This window comes from Micropterus dolomieu, linkage group LG19, assembly GCF_021292245.1.
Source record: "Micropterus dolomieu isolate WLL.071019.BEF.003 ecotype Adirondacks linkage group LG19, ASM2129224v1, whole genome shotgun sequence".
Classification (NCBI taxonomy): domain Eukaryota; kingdom Metazoa; phylum Chordata; class Actinopteri; order Centrarchiformes; family Centrarchidae; genus Micropterus; species Micropterus dolomieu.
Genome location: NC_060168.1, coordinates 10,038,527 through 10,055,590, shown reverse-complemented (window position 1 = coordinate 10,055,590; position 17,064 = coordinate 10,038,527). Strand labels below are relative to the sequence as shown.

Sequence of the window (17,064 nt, the reverse complement as noted above, 5' to 3'; positions counted from 1 at the left end):
GCCAAACAAGTTCACACAATGCTGATTAAGCCTATGCCCACCAGGTAACTCTCTCTGTACTCACAGTATACTGGACTTTTAAAATCTGGTGTCTGTGGCGACATTCTGGCAAACCAGTTGTGATGTGTTTTATGCCAATAAGCAGTGAATGATTTGCCGGAGCTGAAGGGGGTGCAAGGTAAAGAAAGCAGCAACTCAGGATGGCGGAGACTAAAATATCAGACGCATGTTGTATAATTACTCTCACTGTCAGAAGGGGGAGACAAAAGTTCCGCACTGCAGGTTTAAAGAAAAGTATGGGGAAATTATACAATAAAGTTATACAAATAATAAAAATTTTAGCCAAATATTTGGTCTTGAATATACAAATTAAGGTAGTGCAAACACTTAAGTTTAGTATCGTGCATGTTTCTTAAAACTAAATTAAACATTTCTTTTTATCTCATTATTAAATGAATTTGAGCTGTGTTGAAGAGGAATGAGGACGTAATTTACTAAAAAAAAACTGTGATTCCCAATCCCTTGGTAACTTTACTTCGGAAGTTGAACGATTTTGCAGTTGCTCAACTCATTTGAAAAGAGTCACATTAAGGGTCTAGGGAAAGAGTTTGTTGTATTTTGTACAGATCATAAAGCCCCTGAGGCAAAATTTTGATTTGTTGAATTGACTTCACCTATAAAACCTGAACACAACGTGTTATGATGGTGAGTCCATGAAAATTTTACCTTTATGAAAGATATATTGTCATAATATCAACTTATATATATGTAAATTGTAGTGTTAAATAAAATCAACTTATATATAAATAATTAATAGTGTTAAATAACATCCACTTCAGACAAAACAGGTTGGGAACCTATGTTGTAAACAGTGGTGCACAAGGTGTTCTCGCATCAGAAAACACAACTTTTGGGTTCATATGAGCAGAAACAGTTCTAACAGATTTGCCACTTTCAAGAAAACCCAGGCATTTTTTTACAAAAATATGTGATTACATCACATGCTGAGCCTTCGTTATAATCCTGGAAGGAATACAAAATCTGAAATCGAGAAAACGCTGAAATGTAGAACAAAACAATTTGACGCTGTGAGTGTGGATAGCACCTTTTTCCCAGCCGGAAGGCGTCTACTGCCTCGCCTACAGGCTGTGTGTGTGTGTGTGTGTGTGTGTTTGGGAAGAGGGCCCCCATAGTTTTGGAGTGATAGAGTGATGCAGGCGTGATGAAAGAGAGGAACGAAGCGCAAGAGGAGGAGAGCTCTAGGCCAGAGAAGAACCCAGACACTCTGTTACACATCAAAGAAAGAGCCAGCGATACAATCGTCTCTCTAGGCTGTGAAAGCTCAACTTTATTAATTAAAACACGTCTGTTGAATCATCCTCTCATCTCTCCCTTCCCTCTTCTCTGATTATGAAAGGAAAGAAATGAGTGGGAGGTTTTGGGAGAACACACTCAAGGTATCAAGCGGATGAACTCAGACCTTTCCTGGATAGGCTGCGACATCCATTTGTTGCTCACACATAGAGAAAACAACCGGTGTGCATCTTGCTACAGTCGCGCTAAATGTGAACTATTAGAAAGCAATGAATAAGAGGAAAGAGGAGGCGAGGATTTGAGAAAAAGGGGAGGGAACAGGAAGAGAGATGAGATGGCGGAGACAGACTGCACTGTATAGATAAATAGAGAAAAGGGCCCATTGTGTCAGCAGCTGTCATCACTAAATAGCCCTCAGATCACTGTCAGACACTATCACACATATACACACACACACATATAAACGTGCATACTTACACACACACAGTGACTGACAGCTCCCCCTCAGTCCAACATCTGTGCTGACAGCAGCCATGGTAATGAGTCTCTGCGTGTGCCAGCATGGGTGTGTCGTTTCTTTTTCCTCTCTCTTCCCCGCGTACCGCTCATTCAATCATTTCACGTCTCCCTTATCTTGTTGTGCCCCCCCGCCCTTCTCTTCGTTATTTTGCGTCATCTTAATAGAAGAGCGTGCTGATTGACTTGGCAACATGAGTAGCAACTAAATGAGAACAGTATCAAGTGTAAAGTTGTGCGGGAGATTGGTGAGGGGTTTTTTTCAGGGTTGTTTTTTTTTTTCTGGAGTTGCTCTCCAGGTGCGCAATATTTCACGTACGAGGTGTGGAGGAAGAGAGGGATGAAAGAAGGGAGCGATGAAGAGATGATGAATGGCTCTCGTTAGAGGGGTAATTTGTCTCTCCTTGTCTGACTGGGCTCCAGCTGTCGCTCCATCCCTCGCTCCACTCCACTCTCCTCGGCCTACCACTCCTCACCTCAGCCAGATGGGTGGACGGATGGACGGAGAGTGAGGCGGGAAGGAGGGGTGGAGGGAGAGGCAGAAATAGAGACAAGGACGAGAAGAACAGTCAACAAGCAGAATTATATCTGATGTATATAGTGTCACTGCACTGTAAAGAATGGCTTCATGGAAGAACAATGGATTACACATAAGTCGAAGGCCTGTTGAGATGATTCAATTGAGACGTGCAGTATCACAGCAACAGTCAAAGCTCATACACTGACTCGTAGAAGCAAGTCAAAGCCCGGTGCTCACACAACAAGCTAATGATGATCGTGTTTCTTTTTACATTGCAATGAAATCATCAAGGGATTCCACTAATGCCTTCAAAGCAGTGCCACAGTCTGAGGATGCCTCGTCCCCCCAACCCCCCGTGATACACTTTTCTTTCACACTAATCAACACTTGTGAGAGAACGGTAGATTCAGAGAGCGAGAGACGGGCACAGGGAGAAGGATTCAGAAATGTATACAGATGGCCAGGGAGGCGGCTGAAGGATGGCAACGAACAAATCGTCAAGAGGACCACGTGAGCTCATTGCTAAGTCTTTGTTCTAATAACACAAAGCAATTTCCACTGACCTTTCTAGAAATGTAGCGGGCAGAAATGACTGAGTTAAGGATGCCCCACAGCATAATTGCTAAGGAGATTAAAGTTCCCTTAATTGCTTTTGGCCAACTAGTGCAATTTTTCCTTTTTTTTGTAATTAAAGTGATTTAAAATATTAATAACCACACTCCGCATCCACATAACTGTAAATGTGCACAAGCTCGCACACACATAGTTTTGTACACACGCTATGAAAACATGCGATCTTAAAGGTGTGCTTCTACGCACACTCACACACACACACTTGCGGACATTTTTCATCGCCTGTTGTCGCCAAGAGCCTCATTATAGGTCTTGTGAAATATGCAAATAGCTGGAACCCTTCTCGCCATCAATTGAAGTGAGTGATCGATTCATTTGGATCAATCGCTTTTTTTCTGGTCTTATTCCCTCTTTTACTCTTCATTCCTTTTTTTTCCTGTCCTCCATCTTCCACTGCTCATTCCCCTCTCATTGCCTCCTCCCCTTCTAATTACCCTCCTCTATTGCTTTCTTCCCCGTTTACTATTGGCAATAAGTTTTGTCAGCTCATAGCTTCTTAACTGTCCTGTTTTCTCCGTCCTCTGCTCCCTCCCCGTGACCTCGTTGTCTCCTGCCTCCCTCCCTCCATCCGTCTCTCACTGTCCCTCCCCTTCGCTCTCCTTTTCCCTCCTGTCGGCCACAATGTTTGCTTTGCCATTGTTTATCCATTTTTCTCTGTTTGCGCTGATGAGATTGACCGGACACACACACACGCACACACACACATACCTAAACAGAAGACAAGGCTGGTATCTCTCTGGGGTGTAGTTAACGTGGGGCTGTGGATCGATCCTAGCTCTGGTTTCCATGACGCAAAGCTCTAAGCTGGAGCAGTTTGGACGGCAGGACAGTGGCATCACTCTACCTCCATTTCTATCAAATATATATCTATAAAGCCGCAATGGCACCTGGACTCAAACGTGTATTTTCAATGAGTAATGTGCTTCATTTTGAGGCAGCATAGATGGGCGAGTTAACCAAAAAAATTTTGGCTTTGTTTCTTAAATGATGTCTACATGAGTCCTCCCCTATCCCTCGCCCAGGTATTGGTTTCCCTGATGCAAGCAACATTGCACCATCATCTAAAAAAAACCTCCTATCTATTATGGCCTTTACACATTTTGATTTCTGTCAATACTCTGTGATAGGAAGGTGAATGCTGTTAAATTACAATCACACCACGTCTGTATTCTGAACTGGGAAAAAAAAGAAATAGTATGATGATTAATGTTCAGCCATCTCGTATTTTTCTTCAAGGTCTCACAGCTTTTTCCTTCTTTCTTTCTTTCTTTCTTTCTTTCTCCTGTGCATTGTAACTTCTCAATGTTCTATTGGTGAAGTTATTAGTGGCGAAAGAAAGAGCTGACGAAGTTTGTAAAACCAGGGGCGAGCAAGTCAATTTTTTCCACCCCCTTATATTATAACTTTGAATGGTGAAGGGCAAGGCATCTGTAAAAAAAAAAAAAAAAAAACGCTTTATTTACAAGGCTGTTTGGGGAAAAAAACATTGCTTGCGCCCGGGGCTGACATTTTGAATGTGAGAAAATAAGTGATTATATTTCTGTCAGTGTCTTTTTGGTCGACTATCTAATTAGTAGTTGTAATAACCCGAGTCCTTTGGTGGATTGGCTGGACTCAGTGGCCTCATTTTTAACATATTGTTGATTGATTGAGCTGCAAATATGGTAGACATAATTATTCTATATTTTGAGCCGTCTCTAAATAGAATTTATTAGATTTGTCTTTGTCCTTGATTCCAAACCTTTGGAGAGTAGAGTAAATTCTCTCCATCCCTCTCTTCTCTCTCTGGTGTATGGGACAGCCTGATTGTGTCCACGCGTCCCATGGCTCCCACTATTTAAAGACTTGGCTGTTAACTTTCTTTTGTCTTACCCACGTAGAGGACAGTCGTACAATGGATGTAGGTCCTCACGACAAAAATCTTATCCTACCATTTGATTTAAAGCAAGACTATGGAAAATTTGAATGACAAGCAGCGCACTCTGTCTTACAAATTCAAAAAGTTGAATTCATAAGCAATTAACCGCACTCTTGCTTAATTCAATACTCTCAGGAGTTTTACAGCTGCAGTTTTATTTGGTCTGGTATGATCATATTGTGGCTAATGTTAACAAAAAGATAGATACTGTTGTTAAACTGATACAAATTACTTTTATTATTTTGCATACAGTAGCTGCTGTTCAGCAAAAGTTAATTAGGCTTGTTTTAATTTATGTGTTTATGGCGGCAAGATAGATGCAGACAATAAAGACAATATCTATGTACTGCAAATCATTTGTTCTTGGCGGATGTGTGAATAAATCCCTAAATCAGTTAGGTTTAAGACATTTACATGTAGAATTTGTTCAAATCTCTTTGTCACTTATTAATGTATTCAGGAGATCTGTGGGCTTTTTGTTTGAATCTATCTCTATATTGAGTCTCTCCAGTCTCAGCAAGCTTTTGTATTTGTATCCAATCTGCTTTACACATGCTGCTATAACCAGGTGCCTGTTCCAAGAAGCCAGTTTACTTACGTATGAACTGGATAACTCTGTTGAGTACAACCTGCAGCAGGTCTTTTTTTGTTCCAGATTTTTAAGGGTTGCTTCACCTAAATTATATAAAAAAAAATTAAAAATAGTTTTAGTTTAATTTTATTTTGAGGTATCAGTCTGAGATATCTTCACTGCCAAATGTCTGCTTTTAGTCACAGCACAAAAACTTGACATTTTAAAAAGATTCTACTGGAATAGTTTTTTCCAGAAACAATTTCCCGATTCATTTGGATGCTCTGCAGAACAGAAACGTTTTCACAAGAACTATTTATTTGATGGAAAAAGAGTTCCAATGAAAACTGTTGACAGTAAAGATCTATCAATTTCCATTCACTGAAAAAAAGCTGAATCAAAACAAAACTATATGCATGGCTACATACTTTTTTGGGTGACTCAAACTTTTAAGGGATTTTGAGTTTTCCTAAGCAAAATGTAGATCTCTCAGTAAACCTACCTTGGAACAGGCCCCTGTATCACTGTCAGTCATTGCCATCTGTTTTGTCTAACGCCCCCCCCCCCCCCCTCCTTTTCTCCACCACTTCTCTCCCTCCATTCTCCAGGTCGTCCACTCCCTCCAACCTCTTCCTCCTCCCTGCTCCCCCCGTCCCATCCGTCCTCCTCGTCTGCCCCCCACCACCCCTCCCCCGGCCCGTCTCCCCCGATCAGGGAATGCCAGGTGCCCCTGCTGGAGAAAAACTCCACCCACTCCCACCTGGAGCCCCATCCGGATGACTCATACATGCTCCGGGCCCAGCCCTCCTCCGCGGGTAAGAGAGCTCTCCATTCATCAATCCTTTTATCCTTTCATTCATTTTTATTTATACATCAATATGTCATCCATCACCTGGGCCACTGCATTACCTCATCATTTGTCCATTTCCTGATCTGATTTAGTCGTTGCTCAGTAAAATGCCAAGCAATCTTTTGCTTTTATTCAAAGTCACATCTTGTTCTTTTAGCCATTTTCTTTCTGCATTTTTTTGCATTCCTCCGAAGTCAGCATTTGTTTGCTGGGCTGGGAATCAAATCAAAGGTGTTAAGGTCTTAAACATTTATTGTTTAAGATTTAAGATAGACATTGATTGTAATCATGGTCAATTATTGATATTGTGGTTGAGGAGGAATTAATTCATTTCATAGTGATCACTCACGCATACATTTAAAAAATATCACCCAGTACATGTTGATGAGTGTGTGTGTGTGTGTGTGTGTGTGTGTGTGTGTGTGTGTGTGTGCGTGTGTGTCTGTATTAAGGGGCTATAAATCCATCAACTTGATGCTTTGTGTATGTAGTAACATAAAAGAAAATGCTTGATTTCTTTTGTGGCTCGCAGAACAAAAAGCTCGTTTTGAGCCATTGGTAATCTCTTAATGTGTTACATTTTAAATGTAACCCTCCCACCTTTGTCAACTATTGCCAGAAAACAATGATGCAAGTGAAAGCAACCCCTACACTCTGCAGAGTGCAGATTGGTTGCCAGTGAGTAGGTGTGTTTGTAGTTATTTTTCATATGACATTAATAATCCACTGGAAAGTGAAAGGTAAGGGAATGATGAATTTTAAGTGCCGGCAGGAGGATCAGTGCAGAGAAGACAAACTAGTTAGTTTCCCCAGCTCTAAGCTTTGTCTTTTATCATTGGACACTCTCTTGCTAGCTGTTACAGGCCGTGTGTGCTTATATCAGCATCTCACAGCCAATCCTTCTCCCCTAGATGCAAGCACACGCACACATAAACACACACACACATCTGCAGTGATGAGTTTATTCATCAGCATACACATTTATTCTCAACAATTAGCTACTGTGAGCCAACTCTCTCTGCCCCTCTGTCCCTCTCTGCCTCTCCTTCCCGCTCTTCCCCTGTTTCTCCATTCCTCTGTGCATCTGCACTTGTAATCAGCAGATATATTTAGCAGAGGCCTGATGGGAGGGAAGGGGGTGGGCAGAGAAGCCGTAATGTGATTTTTGGTGGAATACAATCTATTGTTAATGGCGTTAGGCTCTCCTTTGATCCAGTATAAATCTTCATTAGGGAAGGCCCGGGTCCCAGGTTCAAGAGCAACGTGATTAGGAGGCTTTTAAAATGACGTTACATCAGCCTTCTAATTGGTTTACTGTTTGCTGGGGCAACATCAATCATTAGCCCAGTAACCGCACAGCAAATAAATTCACTCTGCCACTGACACCCTAATGGCAGACACTGGCAAAGAGGGAGAGTGAAGCTCGCAGGCACACTCTCTCTTTCTCTCATTCTTGTTTCACATACACCCACACTTTTTGTTCTGGGGCTTCTTTCAGTCTCTGCTGAGCATGAACACACAGAGACGCCGAGCAACAGAGACAAAGAAAAAAATAAAACGACAGAGAAGCAGGGAAAAGAGGCGCAAAGAGGCAAATGGGAGCAGAGATAGAGAAAGCCAAACTTTGACTTTTGAAGTTGTTTAATGAGACATCTTGCATGGAAAAATCAAAAAGGAGAGAGAGAGACAGAAGAAAACATCCAATGCACACCAGCTAAAATAGATGGAGGAAGCGACTAAAAGGGAGACAGAGACCGAGAGAAACAGGGAGTCAAAAAAGCAAAGAGAAAGGGGGGGAATGTGAATGAAAAGGGGTGAGCTAGTGAGTGTTTAGAGGGTGAAAGAGAGATATTTGGATGGAGGGAGAACAACATTGAAATGAAATTGCAAATTGCCACGTTTCCAGCCAGGACTGCTGATCTAATGGGTGCAGAGAGAGTCCTTGGCTTTAGGCGGGCATTAAAATCGACCTAAATGAGTTTAGAGTGGCAGTCTGGCACTGCATAAACACACCCTGGCATGGAGGAAGACACAGGAACGGCTGCGAGGACATAAAACACCTATAACCAGAGACTGTTTATGCATGTGCTGTGAGAGTGTGTGCCTGTCTGAACGTGTGAGTTTTGTGTTGTCATGTAGAGAGTGGACGCTGGGCAGGAAATGAGCCTTACCAAGCCAGGCAGAAACTGACCACAGCGAGATAATCCTCAGGAAGCTGCATGCTGTTTGTATGTGTGTGTTTGTGTTTGCTTGCGTGTGTGTTCCTGTAAAGTAGTCCACAATTACCTAAGCTAACAGGTGGACAGACATGACTTGTGTTCCTAGTGAAGCATGACAGGTGAATGGGAACGGAACGCTCTTGCCGAGGATTGGCTGGGAATTGGGTCTGCGAATGTTTATATGGGAATACTGTCTGGCTCAGAGCACCTGTCTGGGAACGTTCCCCCGGAACGCCGGGAGAACTGAGACGGCCAAACGGAGCGTAGCAGATCGCTCCTGGAAAGAGCTAGCCTTAGCGCTGTCTCTGGCCATTCATTATGCATGGGGAATGCTAGGCTATTTTTAGCCCAAGCCTCTTCTGAAGTGGCTAGCTATCTGCTGCCAGGGAAGCCACCTCAAGTCACTGCCGAGGCAATGAATGTTTAATGGCTTTGTTGAAACAAATCTACAGAAACAAAGGCACAGCAAAGATGTGTTCCCTTCTTCTGCAGTAATGTTATTCTTCCTAATGGTGCTTATGTAAGGGTGACATTTGCGTAATTGTGTGTGTGTGTGTGTGTGTGTGTGTGTGTGTGTGTGCGTGTGTGTGTGTGTGCGTGCGTGCATCCATTTATATGCATCTGTGTGTGCGTGTGGGTGAAATGCACACATGCATTTCTGCTCATGGAGACTGTTTGTTTTTGGCTGAATTTGATGACTCTTCTCTAGCGGATTATTGCCTCCTAATTAGACAGAGATGACTAGCCAAGGCAGAGGCGGTGTGTGTGTGTGTACGTGTGTGTGTGTGTGTGTGTGTGTGTGTGTGTGTGTGTGTGCCTGCATTTGTAAATCTATGTCTTTAACTTCACATCTCTTCTTTTGTGTGCCTGTTTGTGTGTACACTTGTGTATAATAAAGTCTGTGCAAATTAAGGCCCTTTTGTCAGCGTGTGTGTGTGTGTCTGTGTGTGCCTCTTAGTTTCACCTCAAGCTCTCCATTGTGCTCAGCCTCTGAGCTTTGAGAAGAATGACAAATGAGGAGCATGTGACATTCAGAGACATAGGACATATGAAGCAGCGGCATGTTGGGATATACCATCTTAAAACACATGGAGCACAGCAGTTAGCTCGGAGAGGAGGTGCATGAAAATCAATGGAGGGGGGCATTGCGTTTTTTTTGAAGGAAGGACAGAAGCAGTGGAGATATGGGGTGTGAAAAAAGAGATGAGAAACAGGGAGTGAGAAGGACAGAGAGAGGGTAGGGAGCGAGATATGGGAGCTGAGCCCTGCAATCATCCCTTTTTAACTGCTGAATTGGCATTTCTGTCCTGCACACACACACACACACACACACACACAGACACACAGATGCACATCCTGCCCTGCGACTTTTCTCTAACCACAGAAAATGTCAATAAACCGTTTGCCCATCCAGGGCTGCAAAACAAACTGCCTTGGTTGTTTCCTGCTGCCAGTTGGCCACACACGCACACACACACACGTACATAGACACACAGACACACTGTGAGATTAATATGGTGTGGCGAGCCCCTGCCTCTCACTGATATGTGTGTGCGCAGTGAGCTTTACAGGGGAGGCAGGTTAGCAGACAGGCTAATGCTCCTCCGCTGAATGAGGCTCCTTTTGAATTGGCGAGCATAATGAACTTCCAGGGATTAGGCCGAGCCAAACCCACCAGCTTACAGCTATAGTCCCCCCTCTCCAGTCGCAGGGGACCTTGGACAGGATAAAGTGGGTCAGGCGTCAGCAGCAGTCAGAAAAGGGCTCTGAGCTTCTCCACAAAAAGTGGCGGCTGTGAAAACAAAACAGAGAGCTGTTGAGAAAATCTTCATGATCGCTGTTTACTCACACTGGCGAGTGAAAGAGAGAAGAAATAAAGGAGGAAAAGATAAAGTGGAATAAAATGTGATCTACTTGGCTGCTCCCTAATTGCTCTATTTCCTCACCGCATGTTTTGTCTTTTATCAGACTGGGTTCCTGGTAAAACGGTTGTTCCAATTAGCCTACCTGCAGGTTGTACTTTTGCAACCGGACAATTCATATGACAATACTAGATAGTCCCCTATCGTAATTTATATACCTCAAGTCTACCCGTTACTGCGCACTGCCTCTTTTGCAATGGTTAACCAGATTTGTGTTTCTGTGGCCAAAATAATCTGCAGTTTTCTTCAGGAATGATCTCCGTGTATTAAAAAAAAACGGCCTTGTATCTTGACCTTGCTGCTCAGGCAGACACCACTTCTCAATGTGTTTGTGTTTTTCTCTGGCGAGCTTTAAGGATTCTTTTAATGGATTTGAAGTCTACATGAGAATGAATTTCTTTGACATCACACTCCTGTGCTCTAGCAGAAAAAAAGAAAGCATAAATATTTTGCCTCATGTCTAGAGAGACTCCTACTAAAGGCTGCTTGAATTTTGGAAGAGTAAAACAGATTTTTTGTGCATCTTTATGTTTGTACAATAGCAACAGTAAACATTAGTAATGGGTCATGTGTGCAATTTATTCTGCAAATACTGATTCATTGAAGACTAAAAAATAACAATCACTTTCTATCATGTAGCAATTCAGTGCAGTTAACCGGACATTACAGGACATGACAATTTCGGCTATCCCAGGAAGCTATAAAGAGAGAAAATGCAATGAATTACCAGTAGTACTTTTCTGAGCATTTACATTTTTCAGACATTATCTGGTGACGTGTAATCGAATTTGCTGCTAGATGATAGATAATAATATTTTCATCTCTTTCTTTGAAGGGAAGTGTTAAAATCTTTATTACAAAATATGGTAGATGTGAGTCTCTGCAACAGTACAGGATATGACTCAGTCCCTGTGTAACAATGTAGTAGCTGGATTGCTGAACAATACGCTCTCCTAGTGGTGTAGATGAAGAAGCTTGCACACACACACTCGCCACAGCAGTTCATGGAAAACTAAGGCTAAAAAAACATGTACTCCTCTTCCATACAAGGTGTGCCATATATTATTCATCAGAAACTGAATGAAAAAACTGTTCAATATTTATAGCAGGAAAGTGAACAAAGACGAAACGCATGCTTTTTTTTTTAACGCAGATTTAAACATGGGAGACAGCAGGGTAGTGTGTGAGCATGGGAGTGCCTATTTTCGCATTACATTGTCTGTGTCCACGCCTGCATGTGTGTGTGCAAGCTTCTTCTTTTTTTCTCCAGTATACAGCTCGGTGTTGCGTGCATTGTTGCTATGCTTAGATAAAAGTATTTATGCAGATAGGGTGTAGTAGGAACTATTTCACATTTATAGAGGCATTTCAGAGAGGGGAAGTCAAGTCAAATTTATTTATAAAGTGCTTTTAACAAACAAGGTTTATCTCAAAGTGCTTTATATCTCAGCAAAGGACACAAACAAAATGCAAATAAAAGGAAGATGAAAGAGAGGGAAACAATCCTCAAGAAGAAATTAGGCTGTATAGGGGGGTGGGGGGGGGTGGGGGGGGATAAAACTCTGCATACTTAATATCAATTTACACTCTGTATGTATGATGCAAGAGTTTGACTTTTACTGCAGGTGTGTACCTGCATGTATGTTTGAATATGCGGGTGTATGCATGCATGTATGTCTGCTTCTCCCAAGAGCATCTTTGCATGTGCAAACAGATGTTTTGTGTCTCTCCCATGTAGCAGAGGTCAGGCCCCTCTGTCTTTCTCTTGTCTTTTTTCCCTCTTCTCTCCTTTCACAAGCATCTGTTCTTCAGGGCCATGTGGGTGACACCTGCGTCCCAGTGGCGGCGCGGAGGAATCAGGTCACCTTACAAACCGGTCGCCATTATAGCTGGAGTTGCAAGGGAGCTTGCTGACCCCCTATCTGCTCTAAACATGTGGCTAGGAAAAAGGAAAGGAAGAAAGACGGAAAGTTTGCATGTAGGGAAGGAGACATAGTGCTATAAATAAATGGGCTTTATGTCAGTGTGTGTATGTAAAGTTGCTATCACTCATCTTAGTGCGACACATCTCGTATCTTATCTTATCTAATCCAAGAGGAGATGAGAAATGGAGGAGGGCAAGTGTGATTGCAAAGCTTGACAAAAGAGTCGCTTTTGTTGTTGTCACCCCACACATATGTGTGCATATATATGCATGCTCCGTCCTTTGATCACCACGAGGAAGATGATGTGCAAACAAACACAGTCATTATAATGTAATCCATGCTTAGATGTGCAAAATAATGATGAAATTGTGTTGTGTAGCGTTGATAAAAGAAAAAGCAAACTCAAAATTCAACATCAATGACTCTGCATGTTTTGCAATAATTCCAACATTTCTATTCAGACAGCATTAGAATACAGGTACTGAGAGTTTGTTGTGACATGCATGGATGCCTGGGTATGTTTTATAATGGGGGTGAAAACTTATTAACAGATAATAATTGGCTTGGGGTCTCTGGGTTTAAAAGAGTGCCATCTAGACCTGTTCTTTATGAAAAATGCCCGAAGGTATATTATGTTATGATGTGGTGCTATATAAATAAATTTCCAGCATTTCTACACCACTTAACCTGACTTATGGTAACAATAGAGGATTTCCAAAACATAAAATAATCATAATTTAGTATAGGCCCTACGCAATCTTACCATTAGATGAATAGTAAAAGGTGGAGAAACTGTGTTTGTGTGCGTTTACCCTCCACTACATCTAAATAATAAAATCAACAGGGCTAATATAAATTATAAAAAGCCACTTGATTTGGCTTCTTTGCGAACATCCGTCCATCAGCATTATGCTAACCTATCTCTTCCTATGTTCTATTTTCAGTCTATGATCGCAGTTAGGCAAAATGGCAGGTTTCTCACCTTTTTAAATAGTCAGACTTCTTTGTGGATTTACAGACTGTGATTGACAGCCAAAGCATGCTGTGGCAAACAATCCGCAGCGGGTTCGACTGAACCAACTCAAAGGGTGGTCCAAAAATGTGTGATTTTCTTTTCTTTCTAAAAACAGTAAAATATATAGGCTGCTTAAATATAATCACCTGATTGCGGACAGCGTAATGATACGTTTAGTTTTAAAAAGAGAAAGGTGGTAAAACCACAACTTTGTTCCCCTAATTGAATAATAGGGATGCATTTGCGCCACTTGCTCCATTGCTCAGGCGCCACATGGTGACATGTGACATGATTTTTTTGTGTGGTTTTTTGACTTCTTTCTGATAAGCATTGAGTACATGCACCTGTCAATGTGTGAACTAAAAGTGTGCTTATGCACAAGAAGAGACGCAACTGTGTCAAGCTCTCCTATACTGTTTAGTATGTGGTTTATTGATTTTTCTGTACAAACCCACACACCGACACACACACACACACACACACACACATTGGCTTTAGATGGGCTCAAATCCCCCACTGATTCACAGAGAAAGAGAGAGACAGAGATAGAAAAGTGATGTGTGAATGGGTGTTCTTGTCTGAGTCATCCGGGTTTGTTTTTCAGCTCTCTCACTCAACAGTCCATTAGCTCAGTGTTGGAAGGGCTGGTATTGGATTCTAGCTGACATGTTTCCCCAAGTCTGAGAGCAAGAGATGAGGGCACACGCTGTGTAGAGTGCTCTAATACTGCTCAAACACACACTGTCTCTTATTTGTGGAGAAGAACACAAGAAAGAAGTAGTAAGAGAGGAACAAGAGGGGAAGAACTGGCTAAAAATAAGACAGACAGAACGTAGAACAATGTGGAAGCCAATTGTGAAAACAAGATTATCAAATTTCGTGTATCTATTTAGCTGGAATTTCCTTCCAAAATAAGTTATCGACCATTTGGAAAATGTGACACCTACTCTGGCAAAATGATTGCCGACACTGAAGTAGCACATAATGGAATGTTAATAAAGTTATTTGCCAGCTGAAAGGGGTTACTTTTTTGGCATGCTGAGAAATAAACAGCAAATATCAAGTAATTTATGTTATACATTTGGATTTATAGTATTTTGGAATGAAATCCTTTTCTCCCTTCATCTGAAACTGTCTTTGATGTCCTTCACATAGAAGTGTGGCACTTAAGTTCCTCTCTGTTCTTGTCTACTTTCAGGGGCAGCCAACCACCACAGTCAGTCAACACTACGGCCTCCACTGCCCCCTCCACACAACCACCACACCTTATCCCACCAGTCTGCCAACAGCCTGAACAGAAACACTCTGAGAGGGGGACGCAACCCAATTCACGCCCCTGCTCCAGGCACTGGAGAAGGGCCGACCACCCCAGAGTCGGTCCAGCTACAAGACAGCTGGGTGCTCAACAGTAACGTCCCGCTGGAGACCAGGTCAGAGGAAATATCTTCCCTTTACTGTTTTTCCTGTGTTTACAGTTGTCATGTTTACCTGATGCTAATCTCTAGAGCCACTTACAGTAAGCACAGCAGTGGAATAAGCCTCGAGTAATCAATACTAAGGAAAGGTCAGAGCCATGCTGCTTCAACAACATTCCTGTGAGCACAGTGTGATGGTGTCAGAGACATATGCTAGGAGAGAAAATAAGAGCTGAGGAGGATGTAGCCCTGATATCAGAACTTACTCAGGCAATCATAGAGGTTGTTATGGTTAGAATGTTGGAATGCAAACACACCAAACGAAATCTTCTTAGTAACCTTGGAACAAATCACAGTCAGGCCAGTGTAAAGCAGCAAAAAACACTCACTATACTCACTATAAACTGGAGAGGATATTGACCTGGGGAACAAATCTTGGGAGCATAGATACGCTCACAGAAACAGGCTTAATTTATTCACATGTCCTTGTGAAATAGATGGTGCTAGAAGCTTAGTAATGTAGTGACGACTTCTGGGGTTAGTTCGTAGGTAACTGTGGTTGTCAAGCTAACTGGTAACAGGCTAGCTTAACCGTAAAGCAATACTAGCCAGCAATAGTCCTCTGCCAAGCTTGCTGGTTTGCTAAACACAAGCTAGCTTTCTTGCTAACTTTGAGTTAACAGTTTAAAACTGTATAAAGGTTTATTCAAAAGATGTGTTTGTACCATTGACTCTTGTCTCAGGACTGACTGCAGTTTCTACTTCAGTAAGCAGAGTAAAATTGGATGGTGCGACACAGTCCACAAGTCCATCAGAAGGCAATTCTATTGTCATTAATAGACTTTGTACTTTAAAATTTTGCTGTTGGAAAAATTGTGTGACAAGGCTCGTGGTCATTTTTGTTACATATCTTCTTCCCTTGAAAAATCATATGAATGCCTGAGTGAAATGTTCAGATTTCATCTCATCATCATTCAGGGCAGTGTTCGATAGCATGAAGGAATGATCACGACTAAGGAGAAAGATAGAAGACGTGAACCTTTCAGGAATAGTTTAACAGTTTAACTGAATTTTGTTTAGCACATACATGTAGCATAATTTGTTATTGATTCAACTAACAGACAAAAGCTCACACATTTTAGTTAACTGAGCAAGCCACAGAATACCATGTACAGGTTGTCACTGAGCATCTCCAGTCCATTATTCTAAGCCAATGTAGGAATCGCCTAATTAAAAGGAAAATGACTCTTGACCTCGGGTTCACAAAATTGCACTACTCGAATGCATTCTCTACCTTATCTCCAAGCGCAACACATGCAGAAAGCTGCCATTGTCAAAGCTATTATGCATGCTACCTGGAGTGAGGAAGCAGGAAATACAAACCATTTCACACACCCTACACATAAGCTTTTGCCAGTACACAAAGAACACTCACCAGGCAAACACAGCATTCATGCAGGGTATTACTATTCATGAGAGATGCAGTTTATCTGCTGTTCTTCATCTGTGTTGTTTTTATCTGCTGTTTTTCCCTTTTCTGTGAAGTACCTTGTGACCTTGTTAAGAAAAGTGCTATATAAATAAAGTTTATTATTATCATTATTATTGACGGACACTGCCTACATTCTTGCAAACATGTGCATGCTCGCTCTCTGAGCGTTTACTCTGCAAGCTGTAGTTGTGTTTCTCCTGCTGGGCACTGGGGCTTCCAGCTCTGATGGTCCCGGATAAGCTCCCCAGAGTGCCGGCCCTGTGCAGTATTTATGAGGCCTGGCCATGTTTAATTCAGCCTCACTGATGTCAGGTCTATGCTCAACCTGTGCTGATGCATCGTGCCAGTATGCATGATGTGTAAAAAGAAGCTTAGAAGAATACCCACATCTTTAAATAGAAGCTATTTACAGTCACAATTGTTTATCTAGAACTGTGTTGCCGTGGTGATGCATATGCAATACCATAGTTTGAGAAGAGAGGACATTTTTGTTATTTCTCTTGTTGCAAATGGTGCGGTGATCTTGGGTGAGGTTTGGGTAACAAAAATAGAGTTAAAAATCCTCTTTTCACAGAAGCTGTCGTGATTGCCATCTTTACAGATTTAAGCGAAGCAACTCACACACGCTGTTGAGCCCTCTGCAGTGCCAGTATTTGGTCATATTCAGGTGGTGGGGTTGGGCATGGCTCAGAGCCTGTCACAGTGAATGGAGCCCAGAGCAGCCGACAGAGTTTCCAGCTCCACCCTCCATCCC

The 17,064-nt window shown here is 42.1% G+C and overlaps 1 protein-coding gene across 1 annotated transcript in view; it reads left to right on the top strand.

Annotated features, from left to right (window-relative positions):
* LOC123958169 (teneurin-2) overlaps positions 1–14,697 on the top strand; it is a 186,250-nt gene extending 171,553 nt beyond the window's left edge. The window contains exons 5-7 of the mRNA XM_046031429.1: positions 6,081–6,287; positions 12,262–12,323; positions 14,602–14,697. Of these exons, the coding sequence (XP_045887385.1) occupies positions 6,081–6,287; positions 12,262–12,323; positions 14,602–14,697 (365 nt within the window). The remainder of the gene's footprint in view (positions 1–6,080; positions 6,288–12,261; positions 12,324–14,601) is intronic.
* The last annotated feature ends 2,367 nt before the right edge of the window (positions 14,698–17,064 follow it).